General features: G+C 30.2%; 2 protein-coding genes across 2 annotated transcripts in view; both read left to right on the plus strand.

The window, feature by feature from the left end:
- Window positions 1-16,062, plus strand: part of LOC129906854 (DNA replication licensing factor MCM4) — a 32,108-nt gene extending 16,046 nt beyond the window's left edge. Inside the window, exons 4-10 of the mRNA XM_055982805.1 lie at window positions 10,781-11,697; window positions 11,767-11,961; window positions 13,931-14,107; window positions 14,167-14,533; window positions 14,596-14,837; window positions 14,898-15,108; window positions 15,891-16,062. Coding sequence (XP_055838780.1) covers window positions 10,781-11,697; window positions 11,767-11,961; window positions 13,931-14,107; window positions 14,167-14,533; window positions 14,596-14,837; window positions 14,898-15,108; window positions 15,891-15,986 — 2,205 coding nt within the window. The 3' untranslated portion in view covers window positions 15,987-16,062. The remainder of the gene's footprint in view (window positions 1-10,780; window positions 11,698-11,766; window positions 11,962-13,930; window positions 14,108-14,166; window positions 14,534-14,595; window positions 14,838-14,897; window positions 15,109-15,890) is intronic.
- On the plus strand, window positions 187-4,983 carry LOC129906853 (uncharacterized). Its single transcript, XM_055982804.1, has 2 exons — window positions 187-836; window positions 3,895-4,983. Exons 1-2 carry the CDS (start codon window positions 498-500, stop codon window positions 4,444-4,446), a joined length of 891 nt encoding a protein of 296 aa, XP_055838779.1. The 5' UTR covers window positions 187-497; the 3' UTR covers window positions 4,447-4,983.
- Window positions 16,063-16,886: the final 824 nt, after the last annotated feature.

Raw genomic sequence — 16,886 nt, forward strand, 5'->3', positions numbered from 1 at the left:
ATGTACAGTACATTCATAAATGTAGGTACCCGTTTTCCCGTTCCGAATTCCAATCATACAATAATAATTCTACTAGGTCTACCTCTTCTTGTTTTCTTGTTTGTTGTGTTCCCTTATTTTTCTTAAACACACGTTAAAGTATCCGATATCAAATGATTACACACTTCTTCACAATTCAGCAAGTCACAAATACTATTAAAAAAACTGTGGAATTTGATGAAGTTGTTTGTGTCGTCTGTTGTCTCTTGTTATTTTTTGTATGTTCATTAAACATGAGCTGTCAATTTTCCTTCTTCGCTGAGTTGAACAACAGAATTGATCGACTTTTTTGTTGACTGGACCATAATTTTATTAAATTTGTTAAAAAACAACAAATTTATATTAACAATAGTTAATATTCAATAATAAATTGTTTATCTCTGATCTGAGCATCATTTCATATAACTTAAACTAAGAGTATCTTAAGTCGATTGTGTTTGTCTTTTGTTGATTTAACAATGAGTTGGTCAAAGAAACAAACTCTAACATTCATTCAGGCATACAAAGATTGTCCCTTGTTATGGGACCGAACACATGATGGATATAAAAATAAAAATCAAAGACACGACGCATTGTTGGAATTGGCTGTGGCTTTTCATATGCAAAAAGATGAAATTGAAAACAAAATAAAAGGTCTGCAATCACAGTTTGCTCGTGAGAGGAAAAAGGAGAAAAGTTCTCAAATAGACGGGCCCGAGACTGATGAAATATACAAAAGCAAGTGGTTTGCTTATAAAAGATTGATGTTCTTAGTGGAGAAAAACAAATCCAAGAATTCTACAACTACTGATACCGTGGTAAGATAATTATTTTGAAATAAAATATGAAAAGTAGAGAAGTAACAAATTATTAGGGAAACCGGCCGAACAGTTCCGTTTTTGATGATTGTTTTTTTTTTTCAAACGTCGGTAATTAAAAATCCTTTAACCTTTAAAGTTTGAAAATTGCCAATGTTGTCGTATTGTTTTTTAAAATTAAAATTAATTTTTTTTTTGTTTAAATTTTATAAATTAAATGATACCAAAAAATTGTCTAGGTAATTTAAGGAAAAATAAAGTTATGGAAAAAAAAATATTCCATCGTTTAATCGATAGATGCACTTTTCCCACAAATTGACTTCAAACACAAAAAAAAAAGTTGAACACAACGGCAATACCTACACTGTTTTAATACACATTTTTTAAAAGCTAGAAGTTCATTCTTTCAAAAAAAAAATAAAATAAATTTAAATGACTTTTTTAAAACTTTATGTATTAAAATGTGAATTTATCTTTAAGAATTTTGTGGCCATAAATATTTTTAGTTTAATTTAGAAAAGGAAAATGTAAAATAAATAACAGTTTTAAAATAAAATTAAAAGTTACTTCAATTTCATTGAATTTTTTTTGATAAAAACTGAATTTTTGTATCGAAATAATTGATTTTCTCTAAAGCCTAGTACATTCTTGGTGAAGCAAGTCGTGAAGTGAATCCATAAATTTTTTTTGGTCACCCGTGAACGTTCCTTTGAACTTTCGTGGTGAAAAAAAAAATTGGAGAGTTTTGCTTCACGACGTGAAGTGTTCACGTGCAAAATGTACGGGAAACTCTTTCAGTCGTGAATCTACTCTCCTCGTATGTATTTTTCGAAAAAAAATTAATTTGAAAATTGAAAACAAACGAAAATTGTATGAATTCACTGACTTGCTTCACAAGTATGTACTAGGCTTAAGACTTTGACAAACAAGACCTTCAAACTTTCTCTATTTAACTTTCAACAATAAAGGCGGCTTTAATGAAGAAAAAATATCTTTATAATTTAAGTGTTCAACTTAAAAAAAAAAAAATTTTCTAATTTTTATTTTTTCTAAATTTTAGTTTTTTTTCTAAAATTTAATTTTTACTAAATTTTAATTTTTTCTAAATTTTAATTTTTTCTAAATTTTAATATTTTCTAAAAATTTTTTTCTAAAAATAATAAAAATAAATTGCACGACTGGGGTCGCACGTACTTGCTCTTATGTTTAAAGTAACTATAATGTTAAAGCTTTTCATTCAAGAAATTTAAAATTTGATATTTTGAAGAAATTTCATAAGTAGTATAAAAAAATTAAATCTGTTTTTATAATTAATTAAACTCCGTTTTAAATTATCTTAAAAAAAATAAAAAATATGCCATTTTATTTCTTGTATAAAAAGGTATTTTTAGAAAAAAATTTTCGAAAATTGTAGGAGCCGTTTTTTAAAAAAATAATTTTTTATATATAAAAATTTTTTAACATTTTTCAAAAAAAAAGTTGGTATGCCATTTTGAAGAAATAATTAATTTACACATAAAAACTAAATTTCAAAATTTTTCATTGATTCGTTTTCAAAAAATTGATTTTTCAAAAAAAAAATTTGAAATATTTAAAAAAAAAACCAAAAATGCGTTTTTTGAAAATTTTCTAAAATTTTAATATTATCTTTACTTACACACTTTTGTATAAAAATTTTCATTTAAATCGGGTTAATGTTGTACGAGATATTCAGAAACGAAAAAAACCGTTCTATGACAGGTACCGTTAATAACGGTACAAAAAATATTTTTTTTATTTAAAAAGTTGGCTATTATGTGAAGTACTACACACAAAAATTTTAATCAAAATCATTAGAGCCGTTTTTGAAAAAAATTAACTTTTCTATTTCCGTTATATGGCAGGTACCGTTAGTTTTGGTCATAAAAAAAAATTTCAATTTCCCCTCTAGGGAATCACCAAAAACTGCTAACCACCAAGTTTGAAGAAAATCACTTCACTCGTTTAGGCTGCAGCTCCAGATAGAGACAGACACACAGACAGACAGACAGACAGAAAGAATTGCCGGACCCACTTTTTTGGCATTCTCCATCATCGTAATGTCATGTAAAATTGTTATCTCGAGTTCGATTTTTTTTACGAATCCTAAACTTGCCCTATAGTACCTATATCGCAAGTAAAAATAATTTTTATTATAAATTGTGATACAAAAAAAAACATGGCCAAACAAATTTGAAAAATAAATCCATATTTTATAAAGAATTTTTTTTAAAAAAGCCATGTTAAATTTGTTTCAATAATTTTTTTTTTTCAAAATTCTTAGTTTGATCACCAGTTTTTCAAAAACCCTTCATTCAATTTACTTAATTTTATTTTTACAAATAGGAATAAGCTTCTAGCTTTTTAAAAATGTTGTTTTAAATATTGTAGGTTTTGCTGTTGTGTTCAAACATTTTTTTTGTTTTTGAAGTCAATTTGTGAGAAAATTTCATCTGTCGCTTAAACGATAGAAGGCTGTCCCTCACTCCCAAATATTTTTTTTTCACCTGAAAATACCTAGACAATCTTTTGGAATCACTTAATTTATGAAATTTGAGCAAAATGTTCGCAGATATTTTTTTTTTCACAAAAATCTTCAATTAAGTTTAAAAAAAAAACAATACGGCAACATCGGTAATTTTTAGTATCAATTACCGACACGTTTAAAAAAAAGATAATCAAAATCGGAGCTGTTCGGCCGGGGTCCCTTATATTGCCCTTTTTTTGAGCTTTAGTTACTCCACTAAAAGTTAAAGAAACTGATTTGCAAAGTTGAGATTTATTTTAACAAAAAAAAATTTGAACACCGAACTCGCTTATTGAATTGGATCATCTTGCAGAGATTTAGCAAACACATTTCTCACATTCTAAGCATTTCTAAGATTGAGTTTCCAGGCATTTTCTTAAAAAGTTGAGAAAGATGATTGATGTTCTTCCGCAATAACTCTTCGAAAACTAATTTGTTAAAGATTATCGGCTTTGCGACAGTCTCAAATCTAAAGTCAATTTTCGATATTTTCTATTTGGTTTTTGTTTTCAGATTTCAAGGAAACAAGACATAAATGAAGAAACGAACCAATATGATAATGATAACAGTTGGGCAGCAAAAGAAGAAACAAGAACATCAGAAAGAAGTTCACACATAAATGAAGAATCGGACCAATATGTAAATAGTTGGGCAGCAAAAAAAGAAACGAACACACCAGAAAGGAGTTCACACATAGATGAAGAATCCGACCAATATGACAATAGTTGGGCAGCAAAAGAAGTAACAATAGCACCAGAAAGAAGTTCACTTAATAAAATACGAAAGACACGTATGATTTTCAAACGTAAACAAAGTTCTTTATCTGCCACAACAATGCCAATTTTAAATGAAACATTAAATTTAATAAGAACAATTCAAGATAAAAAAGAAAAGGATGAATATACACTATTTGGTGAATCAGTAGCTTTGAGGCTTCGTAAAATTCCTTCACCAGAAGCTAGATTTGCTGTACAAAATATAATAAATAAAGCATTATTTGATGGCGAAATGGGTGTGCATTATCCGTCGAATACTTTCTATGAAAACACACATGCATTTACATGAGCGAATAATCGATATTAAAGGAATTTAATGCCCACCAAACCTCAAGTATGCCGTTTTCGCCTGAAACACAATACGCTTGACAAAGAAGTATTTAAATTCGAACACTAATGGCGGTTTATCTTCATATCCAAAACTATGACCGGAATAGATGACAAAATGGCCATTATATACAACTGATTTTGAATATTTAAATAGAATATATAAGTTTGCATTAAATGTAAGAACAAATTGGTTTTATTTTTTTATCATGTTCAGAAATTACGTTAAAAATTCGATGTGTTTTAATGAATATCTGGAATCTAGTAGATAAAGAAGACTGGAATTTTTTTTTAATGTTAGAAAAATTATAATTCCAGGGAAGAAAAATTCCGCTCAAAATCAACAGTAGATAGTACAGTACCCATTAGGAGTATCTAAAAAATAGTCTTTTAAATTAAATCACCCTTATTGCGATTTTCAAATATACAGGGATATTTATCACTGAACACTGTTTAACTTTTATCAATTCATGAGAAATATGCTTAATAAAAATATAAAATAAATATTAATCCAGTTAAATAAGGGTTTAACCTCGGAATGAATGTTAGTAGAAATTTTTGTTGCTCAATATCTTCCTTTTGCCATTCTATAACATATCTCAAAAGTCTAGAAAAATCTCATGTCCGCTTGTCGCGATTTCAAGGTCATATCGAGAAATGGAGATTTTCAAAATTAACAAAAATAGGCTACGGTAGTATATACACATATGATACATGATTTAAAGGTATTTTTTAATGGTGATTCCAAAAAATATAAAATCAAGACAATCTGACGTCTCTGGAAAAAGTTATACCTGTTTTTCATCTGTCAACTCATATTATTATAACAGTTGCAAACTTACTGCCGAAAAACCCTTAAAAGTTATGGAAGATGAACCAAATTTTGCATGAAGATTTTAGAATCCATCATTATTAAAAATCAAAACAATCCATTACAAAAAATATATATACCTACGATATAATGGTATTTTTTGATGGAAGGGCAAATTTTAGGATATGCACTAAAGAAGATTCTTGTTCATCTTAGGAATAAGTGCAAATAGGCTAATTTTTTCATTTTAATTTTTGTTTGGATATTCTTTAACTACCCTCAAAAATCTAAAAAAATCTCATGTCCGCAAGTCCTAATTTTCTTGGTTTGAAAATAAGGTGCAGATTTTAAAAAATTAATAAGAAAAGTTTAAATTTTTATATGTATACCAACATAAGCGACATGATTTAAAGGTATTTTTTAACACTAATTCCAACAAAACTCACAAACAAGTCAACCTGACCATCCCTGAAAAGTAATGCACCTTATTCATGTTGATCTGACACAAATATCTGAAGTGTAGTTTTCCAATTTTTTAAAATCTGCACCTTATTTTCAAACCAAGAAAATTAGGACTTGCGGACATGAGATTTATTTAGATTTTTGAGGGTAGTTAAAAAATATCCAAACAAAGATTAAAATGAAAAAATTAGCCTATTTGCACTTATTCCTAAGATGAACAAGAATCTTCTTTAGTGCATATCCTAAAATTTGCCCCTCCATCAAAAAATACCATTATTTCGTAGGTGTATATATTTTTTGTAATGGATTGTTTTGATTTTTAATAATGATGGATTCTAAAATCTTCATGCAAAATTTGGTTCATCTACCATAACTTTTAAGGGTTTTTCGGCAGTAAGTTTGCAACTGTTATAATAATATGAGTTGACAGATGAAAAACAGGTATAACTTTTTCCAGAGACGTCAGATTGTCTTGATTTTAGATTTTTTGGAATCAGCATTAAAAAATACCTTGACATCATGTATCATATGTGTATATAATACCATAGCCTATTTCTGCTAATTTTGAAAATCTCCATTTCGCGATTTGACCTTGAAATCGCGACAAGCGGACATGAGATTTTTCTAGACTTTTGAGATATGTTATAGAATGGCAAAAGGAAGATATTGAGCAAAAAAAATTTCTACTAACATTTATTCCGAGATTTACCCCTTTTTTCTCCTTATTTTACTGTATTATATCACACAATTCAAAGTAAAGACAATTTTACTTATGTCGTTTTCTTTTACTCTATTAAGGAGTACTCTAAATTTTTACTCCTTTTTCTGGAGTGAAAGAACATAATGAGAGTAATTTTTTTTTGTAATTGTGTGTGTGACAAGGCAAAAATGGATAATTTCCTTGAAAAAAATAGTGATAACAGGCCTAGGGAAAAAAATTTATGAATTGAAAAAAAAAAAAAAATTAATATTAATAACATATGAAGCATAATAAGCGTTCGTTGATAAGTCTGCTTCTACACGAAGACGCAAGGCGCAGAAATTATCTTCGAATTTGCTTTTGCTTCTACACGTAGTGTTTTTTTGAAGACGCAAATTTGACAGCTATTTTTTTTGTTTTTATTTTGTTCTTGTTTTCGTATGACGACAAAATAAAATAAAGCAGAACAGCAAAAAAAGAACAAGATCAAAGAGAAACGTCAAAAAGAGTCACAAATTTTTTTACCGGAGACTTACGGTAGAGATTTCCTTCCCTTTTTTTCGAACTTTATTTCTCCCTTGCTCTTATGTGCGTCCCGCGCTTTGCGTCTTAGTGTAGAAGAGGACTTAGTTTTACTTTTGGTATATTTTTCATTATACTTCTGATCGGTTTTTTTCAGCCTAATTGCACACACCCTTAGTTTGATAATTGTAAAATAAAAATATCCCATCATCGCAGAAAAAAATGGGATTTTTTTTATCTGGCACAGGTTTTTTTTTGTGTTGATGAAGAACACTGGCTGAAAAATCCTTTATTCGGTTTTCAATTTCATTTTTGGAAAAAGTGAAGAATTATAGAAGAAATATATCTGGCGGAATATAATACAATAAAAAATATATTCATAATGGTTGTTTTTGTTAATAACAAAAGAGTTTGAAAGAAAAACTTTTCGAATTTTTCACTTTTTAAACAAAATTTTGAAATGTCAAACTTCAAATTCATAAGTGTGTGTGCAAGTCCGTGTGCAAATCGGTGTAAATCTGACTAAAAATGTGGAGTAAATCCGGGGTACTCCGTAGTACTAAAATTACTCCGCACAGTGGTACCGGTTTCTAAGAAGGGCGGCCATAGGGGATTATGGTTAGGATAGCAACAAAATATACTTGAATACGTGTGAGAATATATTTTTTTAGCAATAAAAAATTAATTAATTTAAAAACAATTGTTTTATAAAGAAATCTTGTATATATATTTAATAACAAAATGTAAAAAGAAGGCTTGAATCTACATACAAACAAATGATAAGTAATTTTTTAAAATTATTTATTTGGTTTTTTTTTTCAATTTCAGTCATAGCTTTTATGTTACATTTCAGATTTAAAGCTTGCTTAATATCATTTATTTTTATAAAAATATGTGCAAAAACTTAAGGAAAACATAAAAACTTAAAAAAAAGAAAAAAAATTTTGAAAAAGTTTTAAATATGAGAAATATGGGTAAAATTGAAACAATGAGTGTGAAAGAGTCAGTCGTAGCCCGTCGCACTTATTCGCAGACAGATTCAATTGTTTAAGAAACTACACGTGCTAGAGAAAATTTATGTATATGAATCATGTATTTATATTGATGACAACATAGTTAAAAGTTTCGGTAAAGTGAGAAGAAAAACAAAAGTATGGAATTTGAACCTGTCCTTTTATAGTCTGTTTTTTTATTGAAAATTTTAAATAAAATAGAATTGTAAACTCTTTAAATAAAGTACATACCTTCAACTTAAAGTTCCATAACAAAAAAAAAACTTTAAAAATAATTTTAACCGAAAAATACACTTAAAAGTTTAAGTTGATTCGGGACCAAAAATAAAGCATTGAAATCAGACTTTTTTCGACAACTTTTCATGGTCGATATGAAAAGTTCCGTTATTTTCTCAATGTCTGTTATGCTATCTTAAAGAATAGGCTTTTTATAACAAATATAACGAAAAATGACGTCATTATATTGACATCGATATTTCGGCCTATGGCCTACTACGGAACCACTGTGCTCCGGAGTAATTTTTTTTTACACTTTTGTGGCGTCAAAGAACACAAAACCTTCAAAAGTGCAAAAATAAGTACTAAAAGGGTACTCTCATTGGAGTGAAAGAAAACGACATTAGACACAAGTATGACAGCTATAAGATAACTACAAACATGGTTTTTGAACACATTTTCCAAATTTAATGTCGTTTTCTTTCACTCTATTAAGGAGTACTCTAAATTTTTACTCCTTTTTCTGGAGTGAAAGAACATAATGAGAGTAATTTTTTTGTATGTAATTGTGTGTGTGACAAGCCAAAAATGGATAATTTCCTTGAAAAAAATAGTGATAACAGGCATAGGGAAAACATTTTATGAATTGAAAAGAAAAATTAATATTAATAACATATGAAGCAAAATATACGAAGACGGAAGGCGCAGAAATCATCTTCTAATTTCCTTTTGATTTTCGTTTCGGTGCGTCACGCGCTTCTACACGTATTATTTTTTTGAAGACGCAAATTTGACAGTTATTTTCTTTGGTTTTATTTTGTTCTTGTTTTCGTATGACGACTTCAACAGGAAGACGTAGACTCATAAGAACAAGAGAGAGAGAAAGATTGATTTCTCCTTTGCTCTTATGTGCATCTTGTGCGTCTACGTCTTCGTGTAGAAGCAGACTATGTATTTTAATTCCAAAAAAAACACCAAAATATACAAAAAAAAAACAACTCCCATGCGGGGTCTATGTGCAACGAAAACTTTTGAAAAAATTAAAAACGTTACTATACACGCAAATAATACACAACCGACGAAGCAGATGACGAAATAAAATAAAGCAGAACAGCAAAAAAAAGAACAAGATCAAAGAGAAACGTCAAAAAGAGTCACAAATTTTTTTACCTGAGTAGAAAATCTTCCTTCCCTTTTTTTCGAACTTTATTTCTCCTTTGCTCTTATGTGCGTCTCGTGCTTTGCGTTTTCGTGTAGAAGCGGACCTAGTTTTACTTTTGGTATATTTTTCATTATGCTTCTGATCGGTTTTTTCAGCCTAAGTTTGATTGCATAGTTGTAAAATAAAAATATCCCATCAACGCAGAAAAAAATGGGATTTTTTTTGTTATATGGCACAGGATTTTTTTTTTATTGATGAAGAACACTGGCGGAACATTTTTTTTATTCGGTTTTTAATTTCATTTTGGGAAAAGTGAAGAATTAACGCAAAAATGGAAGAAATATATCTGGCGGAATATAATACAGTAGAAAATATATTCATAATGGTTGTTTTCTGTTAATAACAAAAGAGTTTGCAAGAAAAACTTTTCGCATTTTTCAATTTTCAAACAAAATTTTAAAATGTCAAACTTCAAATTCATAAGTGTGTGTGCAAGTGCATGAGAAAATCGGTGTAAATCTGACTAAAAATGTGGAGTAAATCCGGGGTACTCCGTAGTACTAAAATTACTCCGGAGTAATTTTTTTTTACACTTTTGTGGCGTCAAAGAACACAAAACCTTCAAAAGTGCAAAAATAAGTACTAAAAGGGTACTCTCATTGGAGTGAAAGAAAACGACATAAGTAATTGTCTTAAGTTAAACAACGTTTATTAGCCATAATTTTTAAATTGATTAAAAAAATGCATTCAAACAATTTGATTAAATTGCTTTGAGTGGAGCATCATTTCATTATGAAGTACACGGCACAACCACTTGAATAACTCTTTGAATATTTGTGGACTAATTTTATCTTTTTCATTACGTGCCTGACATCCATGTTCTTTTCTTCAAAAATATAAAACACAGTCAAAACGTTAGAAATATCTAAAAAATAAACTTCATTAATAAATACAACTTGTTTCGAAACAACTTAATCCTGGAAGCTTGTTAAATTTAATTCATTAGAAATAAAAACCCAAAAAACAATGTTCGCTTTTGGGAATAACTCAAAGCGAAAGTGATCGAATTGGAAGTATCGCTTTCAACGCCCCCTTTCCCGAAATTAGCTTTTGGGCAATTTAATGTTACCCTTTCATATACCATTTATGTAAATTTTCCCACCACGCTTATGCTGCTACTTATTTTTTCAACTTTTGTCCTCGGAATACCGGAATGGCTCTGGTCTAGTAGCGTTCCAAACAGGATTTGGATTTTTTCAAAGATACAATTTAAAATTACAGTTTGGGAATTTCTTAAACTTGATTGTCCTTGACTTTTATCTGTTTATTACTTTAACACCATTCGGTTCGCAACCTAAAAAATTGATTTTAATCTTATTACGTAATTTTCCAAAAATTATATTTACATAGCTTGAACCAATACCGGAACAACATTCGGAAACATCCGAAGCATCAACAGGTCCACAGCTTGTTATTTGGGGAACAAATGTTGTTGTTGCCCAATGCAAGACCAAGTTCAAGAATTTTCTATTACGTTACATCGATCCAGATGCAGAACAAGATGAAATATCTGAAAACATTGATGTCAACGAACCGTTGTACTTGCAAAAGCTTGAAGAAATCCACACTCTGGAAGAACCATATCTCAATGTCAATTGTTCACATTTAAAGACATTCGATGAGAATTTATATCGTCAATTGATTTGCTATCCCCAAGAAGTAATTCCTACATTTGATATGGCAGTGAATGAGATGTTTTTCGAAAAATATCCAGCAGCCATTTTGGAGCATCAAATTCAAGTGCGTCCATTTAATGCTGAGAAAACTCGCAGCATGCGTGCTCTTAATCCTGAAGATATCGATCAATTGATTAGTATTTCTGGAATGGTTATTCGGTCATCAAATATTGTGCCCGAGATGAGGGAAGCATTCTTCAAGTGTATCATCTGTTCGTTTTTTACAACCGTTGAGATCGATCGTGGTCGTATTGCTGAACCAACTTTGTGTACCAATTGTAATACAAATCATTGCTTCCAGTTGATACACAATCGATCGCAATTCACTGACAAACAATTGATTAAACTTCAAGAGTCACCAGATGATATGGCTGCTGGACAAACTCCACACAATGTACTCTTGTTTGCTCACAACGATTTAGTGGACAAAGTTCAAGCTGGTGATCGTGTTACAGTCACAGGAATCTATCGCGCTATGCCTATGCAGGAGAGTAATAGGGCTAGAAATGTCAAGAGTGTCTACAAGACCCATGTGGATGTTGTTCATTTCAGGAAGGTGGATAACAAACGGTTATATGAAGAAGAAGATGGGTGAGTTTTAACTTTTGATAATTTCAAAATACCAACGATTTGAATGTAATTTGTTTTTATTTTTTATAGAAAAGATCACATTTTCCCTCCAGAGCGTATTGAATTGTTGAGAACACTTTCTCAAAAGCCAGATGTCTATGATCGTCTTGCAAGAGCTTTGGCTCCATCGATTTACGAAAATGCTGATATCAAGAAAGGAATATTGTTGCAGTTGTTTGGTGGAACTAAGAAGAAGCATGTCACTGCTGGAAGACAAAATTTCAGGTAAATTTCTTTAATATAAGTGTTTAACGTCTCGCCAAATTTATTGCTAGATATGGCTTTTGAAGAGGAAAATGTAACTTATTTTTTTGTTCTGTTTGTATGTATGTCTAAATTTTCATCCAGGTTGAATTTTTGTGGTTCCTCCGTGGTTTAACTTAGTATGCCTGAGAACATTGTCATGTCATTCTTTTCATGTGTTCTATTCGTTTTCAAATTTAGCATCAATGAAATAGTGGCCTGAGTTAAGTTCCAGACAGGAGATCATTAATAATAAAATGCACGCCTGGAACACACGTACTTGCTCTTGTAGTTCAAAGTACATAATTTGTTAAAAACAATTTTTTTGTTATTTGTCTTTTTGAGAAAAAAAAAATAAAAATGCAGTTTTATTGCAATTGCTTTTATAATTACGTATGCAAAGTAAGGCGGTCCATGCTTGTATGGGAAAAATAAAATTTTCAGATAAACGTTTATTTATTTATTCAAATCTACGATAAATTATAATCAACAGATTTTGCTTAATGGCGTTTTCGATTGGCAGTCCGGAAGCGTCCGGAATCATTCTGAAAAAATTTTATTCATACAAAACTGTCAGTTTTGTGCGAATAAAACGCTTTCAGAATGATTCCGGACTGCCAATCGAAATTACTATAAGACTAAAATATTGATTCAAATTTTCAACAAAAATTGTTTTAAACAGAATTTTGCAACAAATTAATCAAAATAGATTTAAATTGATATATTGACATACAAAGATCAAGTTCATTATAATAGAAATTAAAATGTTTACAGCAATGGGAAATTGGCTCACGCTGTTCATAATTGGTTGAATGGGGAATTTCAAAAATTAACTGTCTCATCCTCATTGGCCTACTAGGAGCACATATTTGAACTAAAGAGAGTATTTCTAAGCAGTCAATGTCATTACAAAGAATATCACGAATAAACATTACATTATACATCTTTCGTCTTGATTCAAGGGTCTGTATTCCAAGCATAATACACCTGCTTTTATAATTCTGATCGGTATTACTATTAAGAGAAAACTGCCTCAAAGCAAACCTTAAGAAATTTTTCTGGACCTTTTCAAACGTTGGGCCACCCCCTAGTTTGGTTCCACGTCCTATTGGTAACATACTGTTGAATTTTCAGCCTCCTATCTTATATCGAAGGGGGTGCTGATCGATATTGAAAAATTGTTTTTTTTTTTTTTGTAAAAAGTAAAAAAAGGATTTTTTTTTTAAGTTAAAAATTGCTTGAAAGTTATGGTTTTTGTTCTTATTCTGAAAAAATATCTAAATAATAATTTCGAAATAATAACTTCCAAGTAAATTTCTTCAACAGGACAAGATTACCTACAAAACCTAAAAATTGAATTGTTACCAGCACCCTCTGGTGCTTAAAATAGCGAATTGAAATTTAAAAAAAGTTAATGTTTTACAAATGACCAAAAATGTTTAATACCTTTGTAGTAATTTTTGCCTTAGTTTTTGCTTGCTTGCTTGAGTTTTTTAAAACATCGGATGATTACTTCGCATTCATTTTTTTAAGACCTCGAACTTGATAGTATAAATGAAAACAGGAAATAGGGAACTTTATTTATACGTTAAGTCCACTTCGACTGATTTTAATTCGTTAAGCGCTATTTGCCATGCCCATTATTTTAGGGTATTTTTTAATTTAATGTTACATTCGATAATCGTTTTTTTTCACTCAAAGCAAGTATTTCGAAACTGATGAGTGTAGAATATGTATGTCAATTCGTTCCCATTTTGAAATTTAAATCTTTAGAGAGAATGTAGCTTTGGCTTATGACGCCTGCATAAGAGATTGAAATCCTTTAAAAATTAATCTTCAGAGCGATATTATATCTTTTGCCTATATTTTCTGATTTCTAACAACGATTTACAGAAAACAAAATTAGATTACCCATGCATTTCTTTTAATTTGATTTTTTTGTTTCTTCTAGGTCAGAAATTCACATTCTCCTGTGTGGTGACCCCGGTACATCCAAATCTCAACTTTTGCAGTATGTTTTTAATTTGGTACCAAGATCACAATATACTTCAGGTCGTGGTTCATCAGCTGTGGGTCTGACAGCTTATGTTACCAAAGATCCTGAAACACGACAGTTGGTTTTACAAACGTAAGTTTAGTTATTGTAAAATAAGAAACAAAATCAATTAATCCAACATTAAATTTTAGCGGCGCATTGGTTTTGGCTGACAATGGTATATGCTGTATTGATGAATTCGACAAGATGAATGACTCCACTCGCAGTGTTCTACACGAAGTTATGGAACAACAAACCCTCAGTATAGCTAAAGCTGGTATTATTTGTCAACTGAACGCTCGTACTTCCATTTTGGCTGCTGCAAATCCTGCCGAATCACAGTGGAATAAAAACAAAAACATTATCGACAATGTTCAACTGCCACATACTTTGCTCTCCAGATTTGATTTGATTTTCTTGGTCCTTGATCCACAAGATGAAGTATTTGATCGTCGTTTGGCATCGCATTTGGTTTCGTTGTATTATGTTTCAAGGCAAGAAGAAGAGGATACCATGTTTGTAAGTTTATTGTTGTTGTTTTTGTATTATGTCATGTGTGTAAATTTATAACAATTTTCTAGGATATGAGTGTTCTTCGTGATTATATTGCTTATGCTCGTGAACATGTTGCTCCAACACTTTCGGAAGAAGCTCAACAACGTTTAATTCAAGCCTATGTTGATATGCGCAAAGTTGGTGCTGGTCGAGGACAAATATCTGCATATCCACGTCAGTTGGAAAGTTTAATTCGTTTGTCAGAAGCTCATGCTAAAGTTCGATTGAGTACTGAAGTAACTGTTACCGATGTTGAAGAAGCTTGGAGGTAATTTTGTATTTATCGATTTTAATTCAAGAAGATTTTCAAATATTTTCATTCATGCAGACTTCATCGGGAAGCCCTCAAACAATCAGCAACAGATCCTCTCTCTGGAAAAATTGATGTGGGCATCCTTACCACTGGATTGTCTTCTGCAGCTCGTAAGAAGCGTGCTGAACTTGTTGCAAGTATTAAAGACAATTTGAAGAAGAGAGTTAAGGTGCCAACCATTCCTTATCAGAAGTTGTTCAATGAGATTCGTGAAGCTTCGCAAATTGTAAGTATAATATTTTAAAAGTATTTTAGTATTGTTATTGGAAAAATTCTAAAAGAGGCAATTGTATCGTTTTATCTTAAAATCACCGTTTCGATTGAGTTCAAAAGGTATACGTATTAAAATATTCCTTAAGGAAAGAGAACTGATTTTAAAATCCTAATGAGGTTGGTGGTTCTATCAAAAAAGCAAATGAAAACATGCATACCTGCGACCTTTATAATTACACAAAAAACGTAATTATTGGATGATGATAATACTAAAATTGATCAATCGTAATCCAACAACATACATGCAAAAAATCTTAACGAAAAGAATTATCTAGATCTATCTATCTATTTTTTCTATTTTTGTTATGTTTCTTCTAAAAAAAATGAACGGAATTCTAAAACAGAAAATAAACAAAATAAAAGAAATACCTAAACAAAATTTAAAAACCTTAAAAAAAAAACCTATAGACTTGGAATAATGCTGTTCCAATTCTTTTGTTTTGTTTCCGATTTCATGCTACAATTGTTGTTTTACGATAAAATCTCAACAAAAAGACAGGTTTCGTTTTTGATATTTTTAAGAACACACCTCTTGCAAGTGAATTCTGGTAGGTAAATAAATAAAAAGAAAATAATTCTAAAGCCGGAACCTTGCCATAATATTGAACCTGAGATTATCCCTCAGGTAGTTTAATGTTTCATCTGTTATTTCGCAAAAAAAAGTCGATTTTTTTTAATCCTTAAGTACTTGTTCATCAAGATTATTTTTCTGATAAATTCTTATTCTCATTTCAGCTCATTACTCGAGAACAGTTCGAAGATGCTCTTAAAGAAATTCAAGACGAAGGAATTGTCGTTGTTATGGGAAAGAACACAATAAGGGTCTGCTAAAATTGTTGCTGTTTTCTTTTTTATTATTAATTTACCTACTTGTTTATGTTACAACCATAAGTTCTTTTTTTAACTATCGAAAATAAAAATTAAAGAATTAAAAAACAATGTTTTTATCATGCTTTTGAAAGCAGGCCAAACGAAATTTAGAAAGCAAAAACTGAATTTTATATATTAAAATATCATGCACGTAGGAAAATATTACAATTGTTTGAAAGGTATATTTTCGATCTTTTGTTTGATGCTTAAATCATTTTCTTATACACTTCGGTTTTACATTTATTTCGAAAGAAAGAGTTTTGGTTCTACAAAATTCAAGTCTTCAAATCTCCTTTTTCTGAGAAAATATCATCTTTGCATGAAAATAGTTATAAATTATTTTTTATTATCAGTTTATCTTTAGTTCCTTGGATTCAGTGTCATATGATCATCTTGCAACAACAAACATTTTTCAGCTAATCTACTTGCGCACTTAAAACGCGGTTTAAAACAAAGGGGGCTTTGAGGGACTTTGGAACAATTTTAAATCTCAAAATTCTGTGTTATACCCATCATAAAATTTCATGAATTCTTGTTTCTGACCCTCTCGATACTAAAATTTCCCATCTTTCTGAACTATACCGAGGCTCACCGCAGAATTACCAGACTTGAAGAATAATTGTTAGTGGATGCATAAGACGACTGGGGTTTTCTTTTTTTGCTGTTTTCAATAAAACAAACATCTTTCCAACGATTATAAAAATATGTTTTTTATTGAAGGTTTTGAATGAACAACAACTTGTGTGTGTTACCACCAAGTTCATAGACTGGAGTTATAGCTATTTCACGAGTACCAACCCGATCATCAGACTCCTTTCAGTGGTGCGCTAAATGGCTTATGTTCAATAAAACTTGAGGAAA

The sequence above is a fragment of the Episyrphus balteatus genome, chromosome 1, assembly GCF_945859705.1.
Source record: "Episyrphus balteatus chromosome 1, idEpiBalt1.1, whole genome shotgun sequence".
Classification (NCBI taxonomy): Eukaryota; Metazoa; Arthropoda; class Insecta; order Diptera; family Syrphidae; genus Episyrphus; species Episyrphus balteatus.

What these genes read in the sequence shown, in the direction of transcription:
- LOC129906853 (XM_055982804.1), top strand. Translation starts at nt 498, where the DNA reads ATGAGTTGGTCAAAGAAACAAACTCTAACATTCATTCAGGCATACAAA. An exon ending in CTACAACTACTGATACCGTG is followed by an intron (nt 837 to 3,894) that starts GTAAGATAATTA and finishes TTTTGTTTTCAG; the next exon opens with ATTTCAAGGAAACAAGACAT.